Here is a 22,012-nt window from a genome sequence, read left to right on the forward strand (position 1 = left end):
AATGTTTTTAGATTAATTGAAAAATATGTTCACATTGGAATCAGATTTCCATGCATTGGGAAGATAAATTATTATATTACAGTTGGGGGAATTTTCTAGATGGAAATGTACAAAGCCATTTTTCTAAAACGATTATACTCAATAGTTCATTGTACTAGATAATTTGTTAATGGGTATTTTAAACAAGCATGACTCTTCAAAATACTGAAATAATAATTACATTAATCTATCAATTAGAATACTATAAATATAAATAGATGTGACTTCCCTTTAAGTTGTACCTCTACCAGTATACAGAGTATTAAACCCAACAAGTGTATGTCTTTTCCTCTCTATCTTCTTATTTAAATTTGTATTCCATTAACCATGGACATGAATAATACTTATAGAGTTATATTAGTTTGTTTCTTATGATTGAATTTGCAAATTCAGAAGCCAACATGTTGATAATAACTCCAATCATGGATCGTTAATTTGATAATGAAGATACGAAGTACTCCGTAGTTATTTAGGGAATCTCTAATTACATGTGATAATATAATTTTTTTATTAATTAAATCGATTGTACTACAAAGAAAATCAATTTAGTGGTACAATTTTTTGGAGCTTCCTCCATTTGAGTTGGTGCAAAGCTCCCGTAAAAAGAAAAGAAGTTAGAGGAAAGCTTGGTTGAGATTTTTTGTTTTCGGAATTACTTGGTTGAGATTTTTAATGATTGCTGTTAAATGAGATATTTAAAAAACCGAATTTAAAAATAAATTTTTTGGAGGATAATTATTCAAAATTGTAATTGCTACTTCATATCATGTTTTACGGATTACGGAGCAACATAAAATAATATTCCTCATACGAGTATATCTGAAAATATATATGTTATACAAAATACAATTTACTAATGTTCAGAGGTTAGAAAAAAAATTATACGTAGTAGTAAACAAAATTTACAATATTTTTGTATAAAACCGTGCATCGCACGGGTGCTAACCTAGTGACCCAATAAATTTAATTGGTTAAAATAATAATTGAACACAAATTTTGATAGAATATTAAGTTATTTATGTGAGAATATAAAAGGAAATGTAAAGTACATTTTAAAATACCCAAAAAGTAAAACATAAAAAATAAAAAGAGACGAAAGGAGTAATAATTTGCCTTATTTTCTATTTTTGTTTTCTTTTGGTGCCTATTAGCAGTAAGATTTGTTTCGGTCCATTGACCTTGTTTGTTTGGTTTGGTCTTGCTGTTCACTGTATTTTGTACATTATTACTCCCTGTGCCCCTAAAATATTGCCCTATTTAACTTTTCACAGTCCCCAAGACAAGACTTAAAAAAACCTGGTACGAAATAAATCTCTATTTTACCAAATAAAAAAAATACACTTTCTAAGAAGATGAAAAGTACAATGGTGTTGAATTCGTATGACGAACATCTCACAAAAACAAGATTGCGATACATCTCACAAAGCAAGTTTGCAACAAAATTAGTTCTTAATCTGGAATTCACCTGATTCGAAATTTTCAATCAAATCAACAATCTCAACATCATTGTATTCCCTACGATAAAGAAAATGTGGTCATCCTCTACATTCTGCAGGCTTATAACAATGCATCATCCCAGAGCAAACCACCCGAGTCTTATTAAGCAACAATGGAATACAAATCAAAAGATACACAGAAATCAAACATCTTCCTTAATTAGTATAACCTTTCACGGCGAGCTTGAAAGAGTTTCATGTAAAGGAGATGTGGAAAACTTGTGATCTTGAGAAGTCACTTCTCAATTACAGAGAAGGCTTCGATCAAGCTGATTTAATAAGAACAAATAGAGGGTTGTCACCTAACCGTTCTCGACCCTGCACAAAGGCAAATAGCTGGTTATAGAATGTTTCTAAAGAAAATTAGACCTACCGGAAAACAACTGAGCTTTGATAATAGGCATGGGAATCCTGTTTACCTCAGACATGATCAACCATACCAATTTATCTTATTACATCCCAAATTATAACGGGTTAAATATTAAAACATGTACCCATGCCACTAAACAATATCTTACTGCCATATTTTTGAAATGTCTTTGGTGAAAGAAGGAAATGACAAATTCATGTCGTCATGTAGAGCATTAAAAGGGGGGCGAGTCACAAAGCAAAATTTATCAGTTTAAAATGTAAATCAATTTTTTGGAGCACAGCCAATTCAATTTATGGAAGGATGCACACACACAAAGAACTCGATGCTCCAACCCTTTCCCTTTAACAGAGCAAAAAAAACTTGAAATGTGTGGTTAAATGCTTAAAATTTTGGAAAACATAATTGCAAGAGTCAATAGCTATTGACAGCAGTGCCATACCTTCAGTTCTGGAAGCTCTATAAGACAGGCAGACTCGACAACCTGCACTCCTACACGCTCTGCAATTCAACCATCACATAAAATTAGACGCATGCACAGGAGGCAAGTGGATCTAATCATCTATGTCCAAGCAGAATGTTAGAAAATGATCGATATCGACTCTTTAACAATGTGCGGAGTTGTTTATACTGAAATCTGACCGGCTTTTCAGCAACAGCAAAATGCAGTAAAGGGAGCAAAGTAACAGTAAGTTATATCACAGAAGTTGTTTAAATAAAAGCATTACCAAGCAGCTTAAGTGCAGCAGACAAGGTCCCTCCAGTAGCTATGAGATCATCAATGATTATAGCTCGCTCTCCTGCTTCTACCGCACCAACATGCATCTCCATTTTGTCTGTTCCGTATTCCAATGAGTACTCCTCCGAAATGACAGCCCCTGTTATATAGCATTCAACAGTTATTAAAACATGTATGATTTAAATGAAAAGCTATTCTACACTGTTAACATGATTCTAGGTTGTCAAGTTCATTTCTTCTTTCCTGAAACTTTGCTAGAAAATACTCTTGAAAGCAAAAGACAACTGGAACATACAAATACACAAGAACTGACCGATTACAGTTCAAATAAAACCAGTAGGAAAGTGTATGGTCCATCACATACACATATTAAGCAATATACTTGCCCAACTTAAAGTCCTAAAAGTCACAAAAATTGATCAATAACTAAGCCACCAGTAAACTGAAACAGGTTACACGCAATTACTAAGCCACCAGTAAACTGAAACAGGTTGTCCTAACCCACCAGTTAGCATTATGGTAACATCATAGAGTTACCCAATGTTTGTGTGTCCCTTCAAGAGGGACTTCCCCTTAAAAGGCTTATTTGATAATTCTGAACTGAATTGGAGCAGACATCAAAGACACTGGGATTTTAGGAGCATTACTTGGTGGATGGGGCTCCATTTTAGTGCACAGAAGGTAGTCACCTACAGAGAATCCAATCTGTCAGCACGAGATCCATAGTGGTTTGGTGAGATGTTTCCAGAACATTAGTTTAAGTGTATTTCTGAACTATGGAGAGTGGCAATTAGACAATATGACTGGTAGACATGCCTATTTGTACGGCTTGCAACAATGTCATGCAGTATGCTAGTTAGCCTGGTCAAAGAACCCTAAATAAATATATAGGGAAGAGGAAGATTCATTTGTACCATAGAAAAAAAAAATAGAGGAAGAATGGAAACATTTCAACACTTGAGTGCCCTCATTGACACTTGATTCTGTTTCTAACTTTCTACCCCACAAACTCTCTAAACGCCAGGAAAACAAGATACGAGGAGAACAAATTGAGTGGCAATAACGTCCATAATGAGGATCTTGTGATAGCTCATGGGAGTGCAGCCTGGCGGGTGACAGTCGCTGCCAGGTGACAATCTCATAAACACTAGCGAGTGGTTGCTTTCGTGTTGTTAGGCATGTGTACAGATGTGTGATTCCAATGTTAAGATAAACGTAACTCAACATATTGCAACGTTCATTGAGTAAGGCAGAAGGTGTCATTGGCTCCAGGGAAGCCACAAGAATAAATATTGGCGAAATTTACACGCTGGTATAACAATATAAAGCCATTGCCACATTAACAATAAGTACTCAAACCACATGGTATATTAAAAAAATAAAAAAAAAGGAGATCAAGTGAGCATAAAATGTTACCCGGATTTGCCATGAAACCACAACCTAATTTGTAAAATTTTCTTTTTGGTTTTGCACATTTTATCAAATATTATACCAAAACCTAAGAATATAGTTCCAAGTCTTGACATAAAATGCACACTTGCTAGTGGCACACAAAGATCACAGCGTAACACCATAGCAAGATTGATGAAATCAACTAAAAAAAGTCACCAATGTAAAACACTAAGAGTAAAATGAAGTTAAACTCTCTCATTTTGCCCAATAAATAAATATTCCTCCGTTCCAATACTATTGCACTATGTAAGTTATGTCAAAGAATTTTGGTAGTGGGTAAAAGAAGAGAGAGACAAAAATACAAACTTGTCCATGTGCTTGCACGCATGAAATAAATCAAGAAGGCTTAAGATGTAAGGGTATATTGGATATTTGTGGTGTGAAAACAACTATTTTATTTCCTACTCCCTCTGTTCCTAAAAGTTCTTCCCATTTCCTGAATTCACATTCCTTTTTGTTCTTCCCATTGTGAATCTTTTCCTTTTTTGACAAAAAAATTTCCCCAAAATACCCTCATTCTACAATTTAATTTCACACCATATCCTACCTTTATTACATTCACCTACCCAATTATTCTCATTGATTTCCCCACCCACCTTATTTAACTCATTCACACTCCTTATTTTATGATTTTTCTAATAAAATATTTCCCCTTTCTTTCTTTAATCATTTCTCTCTCTTTAATTTATTCTAAAAGTAGAATCCTCAAACTTTAATCATTATTCTTAGACCCAATCATACCAAGATTCCATTTTTCTTAATCCAACTGGGAAGGACATAAGGGAACGGAGGGAGTATAATGGAAATGGTGCAATATTTGTGAAACTTCCTTAAAAGGTAAATGGTCCAATAATATTAGAACGGAGGAAGTACCATAATCTTCACAATATCACCTCTAAGTAAGTTCAATGTATTTGAGAATTCCCATTGTTTAGCTAACTTTTAGAGTTTACCATCAACTTTAGTCATGCAAAATATTTTTCTTTCATATTCCCAACTCCTCGTTTTTCTCATCCCACTTTTCAAAACTTTAACCGTGTACTTGGATAAGGGAATTGGAGAGTAAGAGAGAGAAAGGAATTGAGGGATTTATTCTCCTTTGTAGCCTTGTAGGAATATCACATGGGGGAATGGTATGGAACAGAACTGCTGGAAGAGTGGAAGGTATTGTATACACAAATTTATAACAAAGCAATTTTATTGATATTTGAATATTTGGGTACAATATCTGTATTTGATAGTTTACAAGGAATAAACTAAGTTTCGTGATCCTGCTAGTAGGGTGGTGACCATAGATCGAAAATGCGGTATCGGTCGCGGTTGCGGTATCGTCGCGGTGATGGAACGGTTGTCGTTGTAAAGATCGGATCGCTGACGAATTTTTATTTTGGAAAAAATGAATAAAGAAAATAAATAAATAAAGAAATATATCGTACTTTTATTTTTTATGAGGAAATACATACCCACTAAAACTAGTTGTACAGAAATATAATATATAAAATAAAATAAAAATATTAAAAGATTAATAAAAGGGGAAAGGTCTATTTAACAGTAATACTAACCCTCTACAGCTGTAACCTTTTTGTAACCTTTTTCAAACACTGTAACAGCTGTCACCATGGCCTCTCACTTATAAATAAATAAATTTGACCAAAAAATATTAAAGAAACAAATAAAAAAGACTCAACATTTACAGAGATACCGCATGTGAGAAATACAAAAATAAGACGCCTTCTTCTGCTCTTCATCTTCTTCAATATGCCGCCTCTATTCACAAAGAAGAAGCTTCAAAATTCAACCTCATAGGCTCATATAGAAACCAAAAACTAAATCAAGCATTACTCAAGAAATATAAAATCTTTAGGTTCTCAGATCTATTGTTTGGTTCATCACGTTCGACCGCGAATTTGTTTCTTCTTCTTCTTCGCTTTATTTTTCCTTTTTTCAACTAATTCTCAAGGATGCGGCAGACTCCTAAGTGATATCGCTTGTCTCGGCCGATTTTGGACCGTATCGGTCGAATCGGGCAAAATATCACCCTTTTGTAAGAAGGCGCGATAAATCGGCATATTTCGTATCGGCAGACTCAAAATCCGAGTTAACTCGGACGAAACGAGTAAACTCGGGCGAGTTTTTATACCATAGTGGTGACGGTGGTTTGACGACGTCAAGTTGGGTTTGAGCTCAAGGTGACGTCCGCTTGACGTGGTCAACCTAAGTTTGAGTTTAGGGAGATGTTCACTTGATGAAGTGTTTGACTAGGTAGCCAACACGATTTGTCTGTGTTTATTGACTACTTTTAGAGAGAATTTTATGAGCTCGTGGGAATAATGAATTTCTGATACTTACAACTGAAGTAGAAGAGTAGTATGTATAGGAGATGGAGAATCCTTTCTTGGACTTGAAAGGCATGGGCTCGACCCATCCGTGACTTAAGAGTGTCCACGTGGTCCATTTAATTTGCTTTGTTTTGGCCAATATTATCGACTGACCCAAATATTTATGACCCGGATTGTATTTGATTAATTTGAGAATTTTATTTAGGTGGGTTGAATTAATTAAAACGGGCTAAAAATATAATTTCAACCAAATTTAATTATTTAATTGAATGTAGTACACTTAACCAATTTTGTGCCTACAGGTATCGTTTTCCTTCCCTTTATATGTTGTATATATATGGAGACATAAAGCACTTCTTCCCTCCTTTCTTTTACTTTCCTTCCCCTTCCCTCTCAGTGGCTACTTCTTCCCCAACCTCCCTTTCCCTCTACGAACCTAAACAATGGATTCCTTTCTAACCTTTTCTCTCTTAACTCAACTCCCATTTTAGTAAAAGTAAATCGAAAGAGACACTAAAAGTATGAGAAAACTATTGCAAATTTGGTCTATTATTTGCACGTGCCAATTCAAGCGAACGAAAGGGAAAGGAATATTGTTCCCTCCGATAGTCCAATTCTCTTCCCTCCCCTCTCCCCCAAGTAATATAAGCTAGGGCAGATGAGTCCCTCACTTTCTCATCTCACCCTGATGGATATTGGTATAAAAGAGTTGTCTTCTGTAAGATACTGGTGTAAAAGCACCTGTAGGTCAAATGGGCCTAACAAAAACACCCCTCTTCATAATGCAATAGGTAGTTAACCTGTTAAAGGATGTTATAGGATGACAAGCACTAAAAAAAAAAATTATCCATGAGCTTGCTAGATTGTGTGACTAGACTCAATAAAGTGAGCAACAGAAATCAACAGATTCATCAGTTTTAAAGCAAAGGTAGCCAAGGATACTACTTGCACAATCAATTATGTATAGTAACAAACATATATATAAAGTTTCAGGGACAAACCAGGTAATTTCCCAGGCTTCCTCATTGGAACGAATTTAGCTCCAATGGCCAATGCAATGGGAGGACCAAAAATGAAGCCTCTAGCCTCGACCCCTGTAGCAGGTTATATCACTCAGTCATCAATAAGAAAAATGTCGACCAGAAGTATAAACAAAACCACCAATAATCACAAATAAATATATGGACAACGTAGAATAATTCTTAATATCCTGGGTAACTTCTTTGTTTATAAGTCATGAAAACCATTATAGGCTATGAAATTCACCAACCTAAATCACAAAACACAGGCGCTGCGAAAACAAAAAATAAATGATAAATTGACTCAATCCAACCTTTGGGCGGTTAGCCATAAATTATCCCCCATATCAAATATTTTTTAAATAATTCAACCTTTGGTTGGTATTTTCATAAAATGGTCCTTGACTTGTCGGTAACCATTATTAGAGGCTAAATATGCCATATGTCGCTTTCCCAATGGTCTAGATATATTTTATGAAAACCCTATCTCCCTTCTTTCTCCTTCCTCCAACGCCCCTCCACGTTCTGGTAGACCCTTTCTCCCCTCCTTCCTCCACCGCCTCCGGCAGACCTATCTCTCTCCACCTTCCTCCAGCCATCGCCCTCCAGATCCCCTCTCTTTCCTCCTTCCCCCCATCACCCTCCAGCAGACCTCGAGATCCCCCCCTTCCTCTTCCTTTCTCCACCACCTTCCTCCGCTTCTCCCCCTAAGAGCATTGTCAATGGTGAGGAAATTTTTTATAAGAGGAAAAACAATTGGGGAAAAAAAGTTGGTTTACTAACAATGGGGAGATTTTTCTCATGGGATGGGGAAAAATAAAAAAATGCCTATGGCATTGGCATTGGAATTTCTTTGCTTTTTGATGGGGAAATTTCGGCCAACCTTGCAGACTATGTGGCCTGACATGAGCATCTTGTAACGATTATTTTGCTAACGGCCAATTTTTTACATTTCCGATTCATAAAATGAATTACCAATACTCATAAAATTTCGAGACCTACAAGTGGAGATTCATTTTGATAATTTAACACAAAAAATAATTCTCATTTCTCTTTCTAATTTACTTATTTGCAACTATAACTAGTTATTGCCCCGGGCGATGCCCCGGTGACTATATGTAATTTGAGAACTAATCTTGATAAAATTTGGGTTAAATAAAAATAATTACAATATTTTGATATTAAATACTTACATAATCATATTTAGATATTAAATACTTACATATAATATGATATAAATATTTGTGCATAATTTATTTTTATATTTTATTTATGTAAGGGTGATTCAATATAAAATTTGGTTAAACATCTTAGTAAACTAAATTTAAGTTTGAAATGGAGTAGTCTTTTGTTATGTGTAATACTATTTTTTTTATTGCTCTAGGTAAATTTACATGAACTGACATGCTAAAAAAACGTAATCATAAATAAACCTAAATTAAAATGAAAATGAAAATGAAGATGAAAAAAAGAAATTAAGAATAGTTTAGTTTCATAAGAAAGTTATTTAAATGTATAATTATGGTAGGCATTAAATTTTTAATACAAGTCATTAATAAACATAACTTATATGTTTTGAATTGCTTAAATATCATAAGTTGTATTATTGGATTAGTGGTTAAAGTCAAAACTTATGAACATGAGGTCATGGGTTCAAGCATTGATGTTTGCATTTCTTCATCTTTTTGTAAGAAAACATTATATGTCAATGTGGCTATGCCATGTCACTTGCCATTTAATGGTGGCGACATGTAATAATAGTATAGATTACCAAAAACTTATTCATTTTTTAGTTTCTATTATTTTTGTTGTTGCTAGAGAGAGCAGTGGTAGAGAGAGAGAAGTAGTGGTAGAGAGAAAGGGGTGGGGGGTTTTTCTTTTGCTCATGGATAAGAGGGGTGGCGATTTTTTTTTTGCTCATGGAAAAGATGAAAAACGATGAGTGATAAAGTGGGTAGATAGAGAGCAATAGAGGACCTTTTTCGCCCATGATTAACAATAGTCTCAACATCCATGGAAATCATCAAAATCGGAGATGAAGATGGAGGACAGAGAAGATGATGGTGAATGTGTTGATTATGTTGTTCGATATTCATGATGCTTCCTCCACGTATATCCTGATATACAATGCTAGAAGATAAGATGATTGCCCTTACTCCTCGTGCCATTTTTTCAGACATCACTTTTCTTGACAATGGTGGTATTTATGACCTCTTTACTAGTACCTTTTGTTGGAAAGCTTCAAATTATCAACTATTTTGGTTGTTCGGACATAAGTTTCTCTTTCTTTGGTTATTTTTGAAACTTTATATTATTATTATGGGTATGATCATAGTTTTATGATTAACTTAATGGGTTTTGATTTGTGGGTCTTGTATGAAAGCTTTAAATGTTGAAAATTCTAGGTGATGACCTCCACATGTCACAAATTCCAACCGGTGGAAAAAAAAAACCATGGTTTTAAAAATGGCCCTGTGGTTTTAATTGATTAATTGGCCTTAACTATGGATTAGCTTTTAAACTAATGTAGAATCTTAGTCTATGGGGTTAAGTAATCTAATTACTAAACTTCCTTTTAACTCGTCCTCATATTTAGATACATTTTCACTTTATTTTCTTGCAGACTATATTCAAGATATCAAGATTTAAGAAAAAATATCTGGTTGACAGTGATTTTTGTTCAAGTTTGTTGTTTGCTTGAAAGCCTTGTCACATATTCAACCTTGAGCTTTGTGGCAGAACTTTTGCTTGATGACCGCTTGAAGACCTCACTTGGTCGTAGAAACAAAATGACGATGATAAGCATATTTGCATAACTGTTTTTCAATATTAAAATGGACGAACGCTGATCGGTACATAAAACTTTTGACGAACTACTAACCCATGCTTTGGTAGTTTGTATTCCTTCGGTACATAACTCATTCTCAATTACGGTGATTTCTAATTGATATTGAGAGAGCTTAGTTTTAAAACGCGCGCCTAGGCTCAATGCGCACGTCCCAGCGCCTAGCGAAGAAGGCACCCTCTGAAAGGCCGAAGGCACAACGCCGTATGCGCCTTAATATAAGGCTCTAATTTTTATTTTTAAAAAAAGGCCAAAACAACATGATTTTAATGGGTCCCTAACGGTTAGAATTTACTATGTTGGAAAGAGAAGAGAAAACCCAAATTTTTCCATTTTTTCCTTGTCACTTTCAACGACAGGTCATGTAAACTCCTCTTTTTTCTATGTTAATGTAATTATTTTATGTAAGGTGTGGCGCACTTCTTTTGAGAGCCTAAATGCATAGCCAATAACTAAAAAGTTACTTGAACCTTTCTTAGTCCCCTTTTTGTTTGGTTTTTTCCCTTAAAAAGGCTTTAATTTATACTTTACCCCTTTGTGACAACAAGTAATACATTTTGATTTTTTATCCAGAAAACAAGTACCAAAGAAAAAAAAATTGTGCGCCTTGTGTAAGAAAGGCATGGGCATTCCCCTTACGCCTTCGCATAGGCTCAAAGGGACTTTTGCGCCTTTATGCGCCTTTTAAAACTAAGATTGAGTGATACAATGACAGCAAAATCTCAACATATTTACGGGACATTTTCTATAAATCTATCCATCATCAATTGCACTACATTATTTGCATGTGCATTTTTATGTGCATCAATTGCACTACATTATTTGCATGTGAATTTTTATGTGCAGAGGATTATTGATTTGGGATGAATTTTGTATCCTTCAGGTCCGTAAAGATGATACTCGGAATCCTCAATTTTCATCAAGTTTATGTGTTTCCAGTGTCGGACACTGGACACTCGGACGCGGGTTTGACACTTAGACACTCTTATCTTGTCTTGCTCTTGCTAATGTGGTATGTCTTCCTATTAGAGAGAGTCTCAACCCTGTATATTTTGGAGGATGGAAGTTGCAGACTCGGACCTTCAATGGTTGTCCTTGAAGGGGTTCTTTTAATTTGGCGAGAATACATAGATTTTTTTTAGTTGCACCATTTTTCTTTATCGGAAGTTGCATATTAGTTGCACCATTTCCTTTTATGGTATGCATTCACATGCTTTTTGGTGTGTTTACACTTTACACAACAAATAATCATTTTACCCTTAAACATATTTTATATTTACCATTAATATCTATCATTTTCTAGCTAATTTGTTTGTTATCACAAGAGCATTCTTGATATTTACTTCCTTTTTATTGTTTGTGTCAAACAAATATGGTGCAAGTAAAAAAATCGGATGGAATTTGGCTTCCTTAATTGTTTTAAAGATGAAGAAGGAAACTTTGGTGGCTATGGTTATATAACAGAGGTGTTAGGCACGGAACTTTTGGGGGGGGGGGGGGGGGGGGGAAGCACACTAAGTTGAGGGTAGGGTAGTTATTAGGTGTATAAATCAAGAGTTAGTGACACATTAACAGTTAAACCATCAATTAATTAAAATCAGATGGCCATTTTTAAAACTATGGTTTTTTTCTTAGAACTATGGTTTATTTCACCGTTTAAATTTGTGAAACCTGGAGGTCACCACGTAGAATTTCCCTTAAATTTTCAGTTTTTTTTGTTGTCTTGGGTATAATTGTACAAAGCATTATGTATGTGGAAAACTAATGGAGTTTGTTTCGTGATATTGAAAATCTCCTTTGTTTTATTGATATTTACTTGTTGATTATGCTATAATTTATGGTGTAATTGTTGCTTATTGTTGAGGGTGGTGGTTAGTTTTGGTTAAGGTAGCAGGCTGGGAGGGTGATGGTTAATGTTGGTGAATATGGCGGTGACTCGGTGAGGGACTAAGGGTGAAAATCGCAATGGTAGTTCTCCGATGAGTTGGTGGGATTTGGAGTAATAGAAGTAAAAAGTTCACTAGTTGTTCAAGTTGATGGGACCAACATTGGAAGGTATTCCAAAAGTTTGGATTATTAAAAGGATATATGATATGTGGATTATTTATAGTGAACCATCCAAAGGTTGTATTATTTATTATAATTTTTTCCAAAATAAATTAACAAGTTGCCTACTAATTTTATCTAGTAAAGGGGTCAAGTAATACAAATCCATATTTATCCAACCTGAAAACCACCTACAAGCTAATAATTCTCATATTTCGCCACTTAACAAAACTCATCAATCCAAACACATTCAATTGTTCATTTTATTTTGAATACCCATGCCTCAACACCTGCCAATGGCGCACACTAAACACTTATTTTTGCAAAAATCATGAAAACTTTCCATAAAATTGGCATGTCTGACATTTTAACATGTACCTATATCCGAGATGAATACCCCGAAAACAATCCAACCCATAATAGAGTATGGAACAACAATCATCATACAAGTATTAACATCCATTAAACCGAAAATGTATTACCTGCAACAACCGAGATGTCTTTCCCCTTGTATCTTTCAACAAACAAATCAATGGTGTCCTTGAAAGCCTTTGGATCCAAGAGCATGGTAGTGATATCCTGAAACATAATGCCTGCCCTCCACACACACAGACACACACACCCCCAAAGAAAAAAAATTATACGCACATACAAAAAGAAAATCAGATCAAAACTTAAAATCAAATAAAAAAAAGTAGAAAATAAACCCAGAAATTTTCTATTAAAGTTATACATAGTTCATCGATCGCCCCATAAAAAAAATCATATTTTAATACTTCGTATAAATTATACTGAAAAAGAAACTCACATCATTGAACAACAACAAAAAATCAACCCAGTAACCTGAATAATTTGAATGTCACATCGAAATGATAAAATTCAAAATTTAAAAATAAAAGCATACCAGGTTTAGGGAAGTTAGGGATGATACGAATAGAAGAAGCGATTCTTGAGATTCTATCATCCTGAGGAACTTCTGAATCCAACGCCATATTGATCGGACTAACACAGTTAGAACGAAGATGGCAACGGCGGTAAGGGAGGGAAGAGGAGAGAGAAAAAAGGGAGGAGTACAGTGACAACTTTGGTGTGTGAGTATTACTCAAGGGTTGACAACAATTATTTAGTACCGGATATGCCCTTGATGTTTGGGGCTGAGTAATGCTGGCGGCAGTGACTGTCTGGGGTGCTGAAAGTATTCTTAAAGGGTGCATTGGTAGTTTTGTATTCCAAAAAGGACTTGTCGACTATTGGCAACTGGCTTATTCCGGAGATATGTAGATTGTGGAATACTTGATGGGTGTTCACTGTTCAGACTCAAACTCATTGGAGATATTGCCCCTCCAATGAAGCAATGGTCAGATCAGATTTGGGTTTTGAGATCCGAAAACAGGAGATGGACAGATGGCGATGCAGCGGAAGTTTTAGAGTGCCCCCTGATGGCACTTGGGTAGTTGGGTTCTCTAGTATGAGAAATTGTGTGGAAGGCTCTACCTAAGGGCTTGGCTAAAATATTTGGGGTCTGTGCGATTTCATAAAATTTGGTCTTTTTCACGAATTGGAACATTATTTGAATTTTAATTTACTCCCTCCGTCCCATATTTGTAGTATCACTTATCACCTCACAAATCTATACCTAGTATTTAAAAACTAAAACCATATATGCCATGTGTCACTTTGTTGTTGCTATCCTATTCTTCTACTTGCCACGTGTCTTCTCTTCCTACTACATGTCCAACCTTTTCAGTTTTCACCCCAACCTTTTGAGTCCTTAAGTCTTTCCTTATCCCCCTTCATTCATCTCCAACCTTTACTCTATCATTTAATTTAAACCATTTAATATAATTTATCATTAAAATCAATGCTAATGCACTCCTCCCCTCTCGAGGGAGGCTACATCGCTGGTAACCAGTGGCACAATTACCCCATACCTGGAGTAAAATGGTAATTTCATCTCATGAGTTGAAAAGTCAAACAAAGTACTACATATGAGCAACAATGACAGTAATTAGTACAACAATGACAGTATTTTAATACAACAATGACAGTATTTATGCAAGCGATGACAATACTTGTATACATACTTTTACCCATTCATTTAATATGCAACACTTTTGTCCATTTATTTAAGTGGTCTCTTTACTTTTTATATTTCATTACAGTTGTATACATAATTTCCTTTTTTGGGTGATTGTGACAGTATTTTAATACAACAATGACAGTATATATACAACAATGACAATACTTATATTAGAAATGACAGTATATAACAAGTTAACAACACTTTTACACATTTATTTAAAGGTGGACCATATTTTCAATATTTTTAATTTTTTAAAGTGGGTATGGAGTCCTTATTTCGCTGGTTACCAGCGATGTAGACAACCTCCTCCCCTCTCAACCTTTTGTATTCATCCGTTTTGCATCAAGGATTTTATTAATTTATGAATCATTTAATCCATTTATTAATAAAGACTTTAATCCAAAGTATTTTGAGTTTTTCTTTTGTATTCATTCCCCTGCTATAAATATATGGGTTGTTACTCCATTTTATTTATTTGATTTGTAAGGCTATTAGAATGTGGAGCTTATGTGATTTGATATAGGTGCAGTAAGTATTGAGTTATGTTCCATATTTTGTTGATTTTTTTTTATCTTAATATTTACTTCATGGTGATTGTGTGAATTCATGTTTACTATTATTTGTAATTTTATAATTATGTGAAATCATGTTAACTGCTTTTTCAATCTTATTCATCTTATTCGTCAATTGTTTAAATTGATTAATTGGGCATTTTTCATGGAATTTATATTAATTGATTATTTAGTGACGATTAAAGGAACCCATACAACTGGATTTGCTACAAAATATGCATCTTAAGCAGGTAATTTGATTTTTTGGAAGACTTTTGTGTTTTATGCAATTATTGTAGATGATTATATGAGATTAGATAAATTTGAGATTGGTCAAGTATATGAGATTAGAGAAATTGGTTGGATTGGTTGTTTCTAATTGAACTATGAGAAAACTAGGACTATATATCAAAACAAAAACGTGTGGAATTTGGTAGGTGAATTGACTAAGTTTAGTTCCGTTAAGAAATACAAATTAGGTATACACATAGTTTGAAATGTTGAGTAAAGTTGTAGCCATTTTCTAAAATAACACATGTTATTTGAGGATTTTAAGATACTCTTCTCGGACAGGGTAAAACGGGCTTTATCCCTTACCTATTAATCAGGAAGATGAAAGATACAATACATTTTCCATCAACCAAGTGAAGAGAAACTCAAAAAAAAATTACCAAAGGAAAAACAACCTTAAATTGATATTCAACTGTAGGATCATTACTTTTGTTCAAATTAAATGATATGAGTATTTTTTCTAGGTTTTGAATAAGCAGAGTTTGTGAAAACAGTGTGCAAAATAGCGAATGATTCGATTCTCAATTTTCGGACTATAATTTGTAACACTAGGATAATTTTGTACCTTGAATAATTTCTATATTTAGTTCTAAATTAAAAGTATGATTTAATTTGGGTTACTGAAATCTATTGTTACTCTTTGTATTATTATGTGTCTTCCCCCAAATGTGATTACTTATACTTCCTCCATTTTTTTTTTAATTGCACCATCTTGGATTTCACGCTTGCCAATGCACTATTTTAACTATTAATATCTCTCATTATACATTTTAAAAAATTATAAAAATTTGATAATTTGAAAGTATATTTTGAGACGAATCTAACAAGATCCCACATGAATATATTTTTCCTTACATATAAATCAAAAAAATTAAATATATTAGAATATGTGAATAGTGCTAAAATCAAGATGGTGCAATTATTAAAAAATGGAGGAAGTATAAAATTGTTACACTGATGGTTGGTTTACGTTAGAGTAGAAGACTAAAGGAAGCACTCGACCACCTTGAAGAGATATCATTGATGATCTCAGAAGATTAGATTCTACCTACCGGTTTAACTTACGAAGTTTAATACTTCGTAATTTGGTTAACTTCTTTGGTAGGGAAGCAAACTCAAAGAATCATTATTTTTGCTCAAGGAAATGAAGGAAGTAGGCAGATGAGGTTTAAAAATGGTCGTGCATTGCAACAGATGTTTAGCGTCGATCACCAACAATGTTGATTTAGTGACATGCGTATGCAACAGATGTTTAGCGTCACGATTCACGAGCAATATTATTTAGTTGGTTAAATTACTTTAAAAATGATAATTATAATTTGGTTGAAAATGCTATTTGATACGTATTACATTATCTTCAACTTTGTGTACTCCAAAAAAAAAAAACTATTTACGCATATAAGCCCGTGCACTGCACGGGTCTAAAGACTAGTTTCATTAAAAAGGAGGGAGAAAAGTAATTTGAAAATGGGAATTTGGGCGATTTCAGCAAAATACGCCATTTGCTATACTTGAGCGAGATTTTTTTGGCTGAGCGCCAAACACATCGCCTACAATTTACATCAAATGGTACTTAATCTCTTCAAACTTTCATCTTCCTTCATTTTGATCTTTCAATTTCCGCCATTAATAACAAGAGAAAGCTTCAACTTCTTCCTTAAATTTTTATCATGGTGTTCTTTTATTTTTCATAAAACATCAATTCTTCCTCATTTACATTAATTATCCGTGAATGGTTTTCGAATCTGGATGAGTTCGTGTGTGTAATAGGACATTTTCGAAGCATATAAATTTCTGCAATTAAAATTTTAAAAACTTCCCTTCGTGAATAACGCGCATAACCTGTTTGAAGAAATTACCAAAAGAGTTTTATTAAGATTTAATCTAGTTTCAGTTGTTGCGATGTACTAGGTGGAAAAAAGTGTAGTAGAGAATCAGATATGGCGACGTGTTACTCTTCAGGAAGTGATGAACTGGAAGTGACAATGGGATGTATTTGTTGTATACATTTTAAAACCGACCTTTAGCAAGGGTATATGGTAGGTCAAAGACCCTAAAATAACAAAGGGTCAATGAATAAAGTCAAGTGTAACACCCCATATTTCTCTCTTTTTAAAACCAACATTTAATTAAATAAAAACCAACCTTAAGAGAAACTTAGGAATATTACAGTCACATGATTACGTTAAAGGCTAACTAACTCAATTAATGCAGCGAAAATAACTCAAAATACTTATCGTTATTATATAATAACAAATGAAATAATAATAATGTATTTTTGAATTTATTCAAAATCAAAACCCTTAGAAAATCAAATCCTTAAATTAAAACCAACTTAAAAAAAATCCTAAGTACGTGAAACTCTCCAGTAATCCCGTATGCAAGCATGTCACATCATCATATCAAGTTCCTGAAAGCTGCTCACCAAGAAGGTGAACAGGGCCAAGCCGAAACAAATAGGAAATACGGGTTAGCAAAATCTAAGTACGAATATATGCAAGACATGTAAAACATTTATATATAGTTGAACATACTTTCACAAACCATAGAAGATTCATTTTTCAAAATTAGAAACTTCCCATAAATAGTAATTTTTCAAGTATAGTAACTTTTCAAAAGAAACGATTCAAGAATAAAGATTTTCAAAATAGAAACTTTCCAAAAGTATAAACATTCCATGAATAGAAATATTCCAAATATATAAACTTTCCAAATATAACAATATTCAAAAAGCAGAAACTTTCCAAAAATAGATTCCAATTAAAATATGAAAATCAAACACCTCTTCTTATCATCCCTTCCTTCCTAAATGTGCACACCCCAATCTAGTATTCCATCACAAATCTATACATCGGGGTACTAGCCAAATAATAGTCAACATGTGACCCTCGACTTACACAACAAGTGATGCGTATGAACATAAAAGTTTCATGAATATCCTTTCCACTTTGAGACTTTATAAAAATACAATAATGTCATGAAAGACCATCCAATTTCAGCCATATGATACACCGACAATCCTCCTTTTATTTAATCAAACGTATTTTTAAAGAAAACAACGTATTTTGAAATAAATATTTAAAACTCATCAAAACCAAATATTTCGAACACCACTTGAACAAATCCATCATTATTTTAAAAATCAATAAAATCAATCCTAACAATTAATAAATAAAAACCCTAATTAATTCATGATCGAACAATTAAATTAACAAAATTAAATCTAATGGTCTTAAATTTAATTGATGAGTTACGCCTAAATAATAACAGTATTATTAATCAAAATTTCGAATTCATGGTTTAGAACGGCATTAATTTAAAAGAGTTTAATTAGTAAAAATTGGCCGTAAAAAGAGAAGGCTTCGAACCCAATTGTGGTGTGGAAGTCACGACACAAGGGGTAGATGTCGGCGGCAATGAGTGCACGACGGGGGTGTCGTGGTGGTGGTATTGGGGTTTTAGGTAAGAAGGTTTAGAGCCAAAGAGGGAGAAGAAGTTTAAGAGCGGGCTTGGGAAAGCTCTCAACTTTTGGTGTTAATAATAATGAGTGAGGGAGGGGGTATTTTTAGTTATAGGATTAGAATTAGGGTCAGAACTAGTATAATGCCCGTGCGATGCACAGTTTATAATCCTAATATTAAATTTGCATGAAATCTAAACTGCAGTTGCAGACAATCTATAATAAAAAACAAATCTTATAAATATTTTTCTATTTAAAAATTAATGATGAATAAAATATGTTGTTGCCCCATTCGTACAATGTCTTATTTATTAAAAAAATAATTAAAAATAAGGATACAAAGATATGATTGCTTTCGTCCCCGCTCATCACCCGTGTCAAATAAAAAATTATTCTCATTCTCCCTATACTTCGGTAGTCATACTCCTTTAACACTCCCACCGTCCATCTATTTTATTCGACTATAAATGACTTTGAAGCGGGCAGAGCCTCCACAACCGTACCAGGGTAAATTTTTTATCCCCTCCACCAACTGTAGGTATAGTACCAAACCCAATCCCATTCCTGCTCGTATTAATTATGAGATACGTACGAAATAAAATTCATCCTTATTAACTACCTCATTATCCGATCACTTAACACATACCCCCACCATTTACTTTACTCAGATATAGATGACTTTGAGGCGGGGAGGGGCCTCCACACTCGTAACCACCTAAGATCTTATCCCCCTCGTTTCCACCCATGATAGGAATAATAGTACCAACCGGGCCACCCCACCCAATCCCTTTCCTGATGGGTAAACAATAAATTCATCCCCGTTCAATCACCCTCCCGTGTGTCTACACCGGCCTCAAACCCACCCCTAGAATCAACATTTTTTGTTTAGGTAAGAGAACTTTGAATTTTAAAACTCTATTCTAGAGTCTTCTACAATCTGGTTGTCTGGTTAGAGTAATTGAGTAAATAAACAAAACATTATAATATTTAGGTTAGTATTTTTTTTAAAAGATTCACAATAAATTAGTTGAAGGATAAGAGAAACGGGTGGGGCTAATAAAAATTCATGCATCCTCGTCCCGTCACCCGCGGCGAGTACAATTTTTTAACCCCGTCACCCACCAAATTTCCTCCACCCTGCCCACCAAGTGAGGATGCACGAGATTATCTCCCAAAAAAAGCCCGCCCCATTGACAATCTTTCGTCCCTATATTCGTTAAATAAGTCACTTTGTCTTTCATCTATCTTTTGAATATATTGACATAAGTTTATTATTAAAATTATTTTTATTCGCTATAATATTGATGAAAATATCTAAAAGTGACATACATAATTAGAATTGGGTGAGGGTGAGGGTGAGGGTGAGGGTGAGGGTTCTCAATCCAATAATTCAAACTCGCCCCATCACCAAGGTGGCCTAGTACATATTATCCTCATATCTGTTCACCAACACCAAATCTCTATTTATTAGTCAATATTAGTCAACAATTTATCTTTATTTTCTTCGTTAGAAGAAATTAAGTCTGGACTCGCCCATATCAAGTGTGATGCATGGTTTATATATCAAAATGTTAACTTTACATGAAATTTTATATATAAGTGATATTTCCTTTACATTAACATAGAAAACTTATTTTTGTCGTTGCAAACATATAAATAATAATTTTGTTATAATATAAGATACTACTACGTACAATATAAACCCTTAATTATAATATAACCATTATAAAGTCTATGTTGACTTATGGAGTTAGAAATTTCAAAATCATCTTTGCCTCTTTACCCCGAGTATGATATAATATGATATATTATTAGTAGATCAAATATGTTACATTATAATGCTCACCCACTTTATTCGACCAAATATTCATTAAAAAATGTCATGCTCCACCCTCTTTTTTTTTATTTGTGAATAATTGTTTGAGTATTTTCGAAAGGTTAAATATTTTTATTGATTTTACATACTCCACCCTCTTAACTCAATTGACCAATTTAAAAATTCATCTTATTCATCAACTTTAAATTGAACTTAATATAATAAAATACAAAATTAGAATTTTACTAAGTTATATGTATGTATATTCTCACCTATCTTATCTTGTTATATCACAAATTAATGTTTTCGTAATATCTAGTTTTGCATGTATAATTGCATGGACATAATATGAAGCAGATCAGTTGCGTTGACATATAATCCGTATGTCATAGTAATACCATTTCATGTTTACTAATTTACTAATACATAAATTATAAAAGATATTTTTTTAATTTAGCAACAATATCTTTTAAAAATATACTTCCTAATAAGGTATTGAACTGAAGTATATCCTCCGTATAATTGATTTGTTTAATTAGGAAGGGGAAAAGAGGCGGGAAATATTTTTAATATGTTTATTACCAACATAGTCTTTATAATTTATAATGAAAATCAATAATATTTTTTCCTTAATTTAAGTGTTTTAATTATTTTTGTTTAATAAAGAGAGGCGAATCAATGAGTGACATTTGTAATCACTACATTGATTTCCTCTCTTTTAGTATAATATATAGATAGAACCCTAAGAGATAGAATCGAAGTTGATGTTTACGCTAGAATAGAATTGTGAATTTAGTCATGATTGTGGTGGTTTTCGGTTTAGAGTAAAATTGATTTTTAAGTAGAAATTAAAAATATAAAATCACGAAATTTACACAGAGTCTTGAATAATACTTTAAGATTTATCTTGAAATTTTCAAAATTTATCTCGAAGAATTTAGGTTTTATAGAATTTTGAATCGTTAAAAACTTAAAATCAAATTTTGAGTAAATTTTCTTTATTTTTGCAAAATAAATACGAAATATATTATCATACAAAAATAATTTTATAAAATAATAAATTTATTTTTTGGATTAGTAAAAGAATTTAAAGTTAAGTAAAACCCTTTTCTACAAATTCAATTCCTATTAGAATTAGGAATTCAATACCACTTTAAAATTAAATAAAATCTGAAAATAATATAATAAATATAATTTTTAAAAGAACATTACATCCAAAATATTTGAATGTCTTCCCTCTAAATAGATTGAATATTTTTCCCTCCAAAATAATTTAATATCAAATTTATATTGAATTTTGCATAAAATGGTTAATGAAAATGCCTAAAAATATGGGGTATCACAGTCTACCCCCCTTAAAAGAAGTTTCGTCCCGAAACGTAGAATAAATTACCATACTATATTCAAAAAATGGAAATATCTCAACTTTACTGACTTTCTAAAAGGAGAAAATGCTAATGCACATG

The 22,012-nt window shown here is 33.3% G+C and overlaps 1 protein-coding gene across 1 annotated transcript; it reads right to left on the minus strand.

The window, feature by feature from the left end:
- Positions 1-1,431: 1,431 nt before the first annotated feature.
- On the minus strand, positions 1,432-13,783 carry LOC110796342 (adenine phosphoribosyltransferase 1). Its single transcript, XM_022001409.2, has 6 exons — positions 13,250-13,783; positions 12,828-12,938; positions 7,437-7,529; positions 2,634-2,783; positions 2,348-2,406; positions 1,432-1,853 (listed from the first exon to the last, which is right to left on the minus strand). Exons 1-6 carry the CDS (start codon positions 13,557-13,559, stop codon positions 1,800-1,802), a joined length of 777 nt encoding a protein of 258 aa, XP_021857101.1. The 5' UTR covers positions 13,560-13,783; the 3' UTR covers positions 1,432-1,799.
- Between the last annotated feature and the right edge of the window lie 8,229 nt (positions 13,784-22,012).

Source organism: Spinacia oleracea, chromosome 3 (assembly GCF_020520425.1).
Source record: "Spinacia oleracea cultivar Varoflay chromosome 3, BTI_SOV_V1, whole genome shotgun sequence".
In the NCBI taxonomy this organism is placed as follows: Eukaryota; Viridiplantae; Streptophyta; class Magnoliopsida; order Caryophyllales; family Amaranthaceae; genus Spinacia; species Spinacia oleracea.

Coding starts and splice junctions, on each gene's coding strand:
- LOC110796342 (XM_022001409.2), bottom strand. CDS start 13,559: ATGCACCCTTTAAGAATACTTTCAGCACCCCAGACAGTCACTGCCGCC. Junction 7,530..12,827: donor AGACATCTCGGTTGTTGCAG/GTAATACATTTT, acceptor AACCTGCTACAG/GGGTCGAGGCTAGAGGCTTC. Junction 2,407..2,633: donor TGCTGCACTTAAGCTGCTTG/GTAATGCTTTTA, acceptor GTTGAATTGCAG/AGCGTGTAGGAGTGCAGGTT.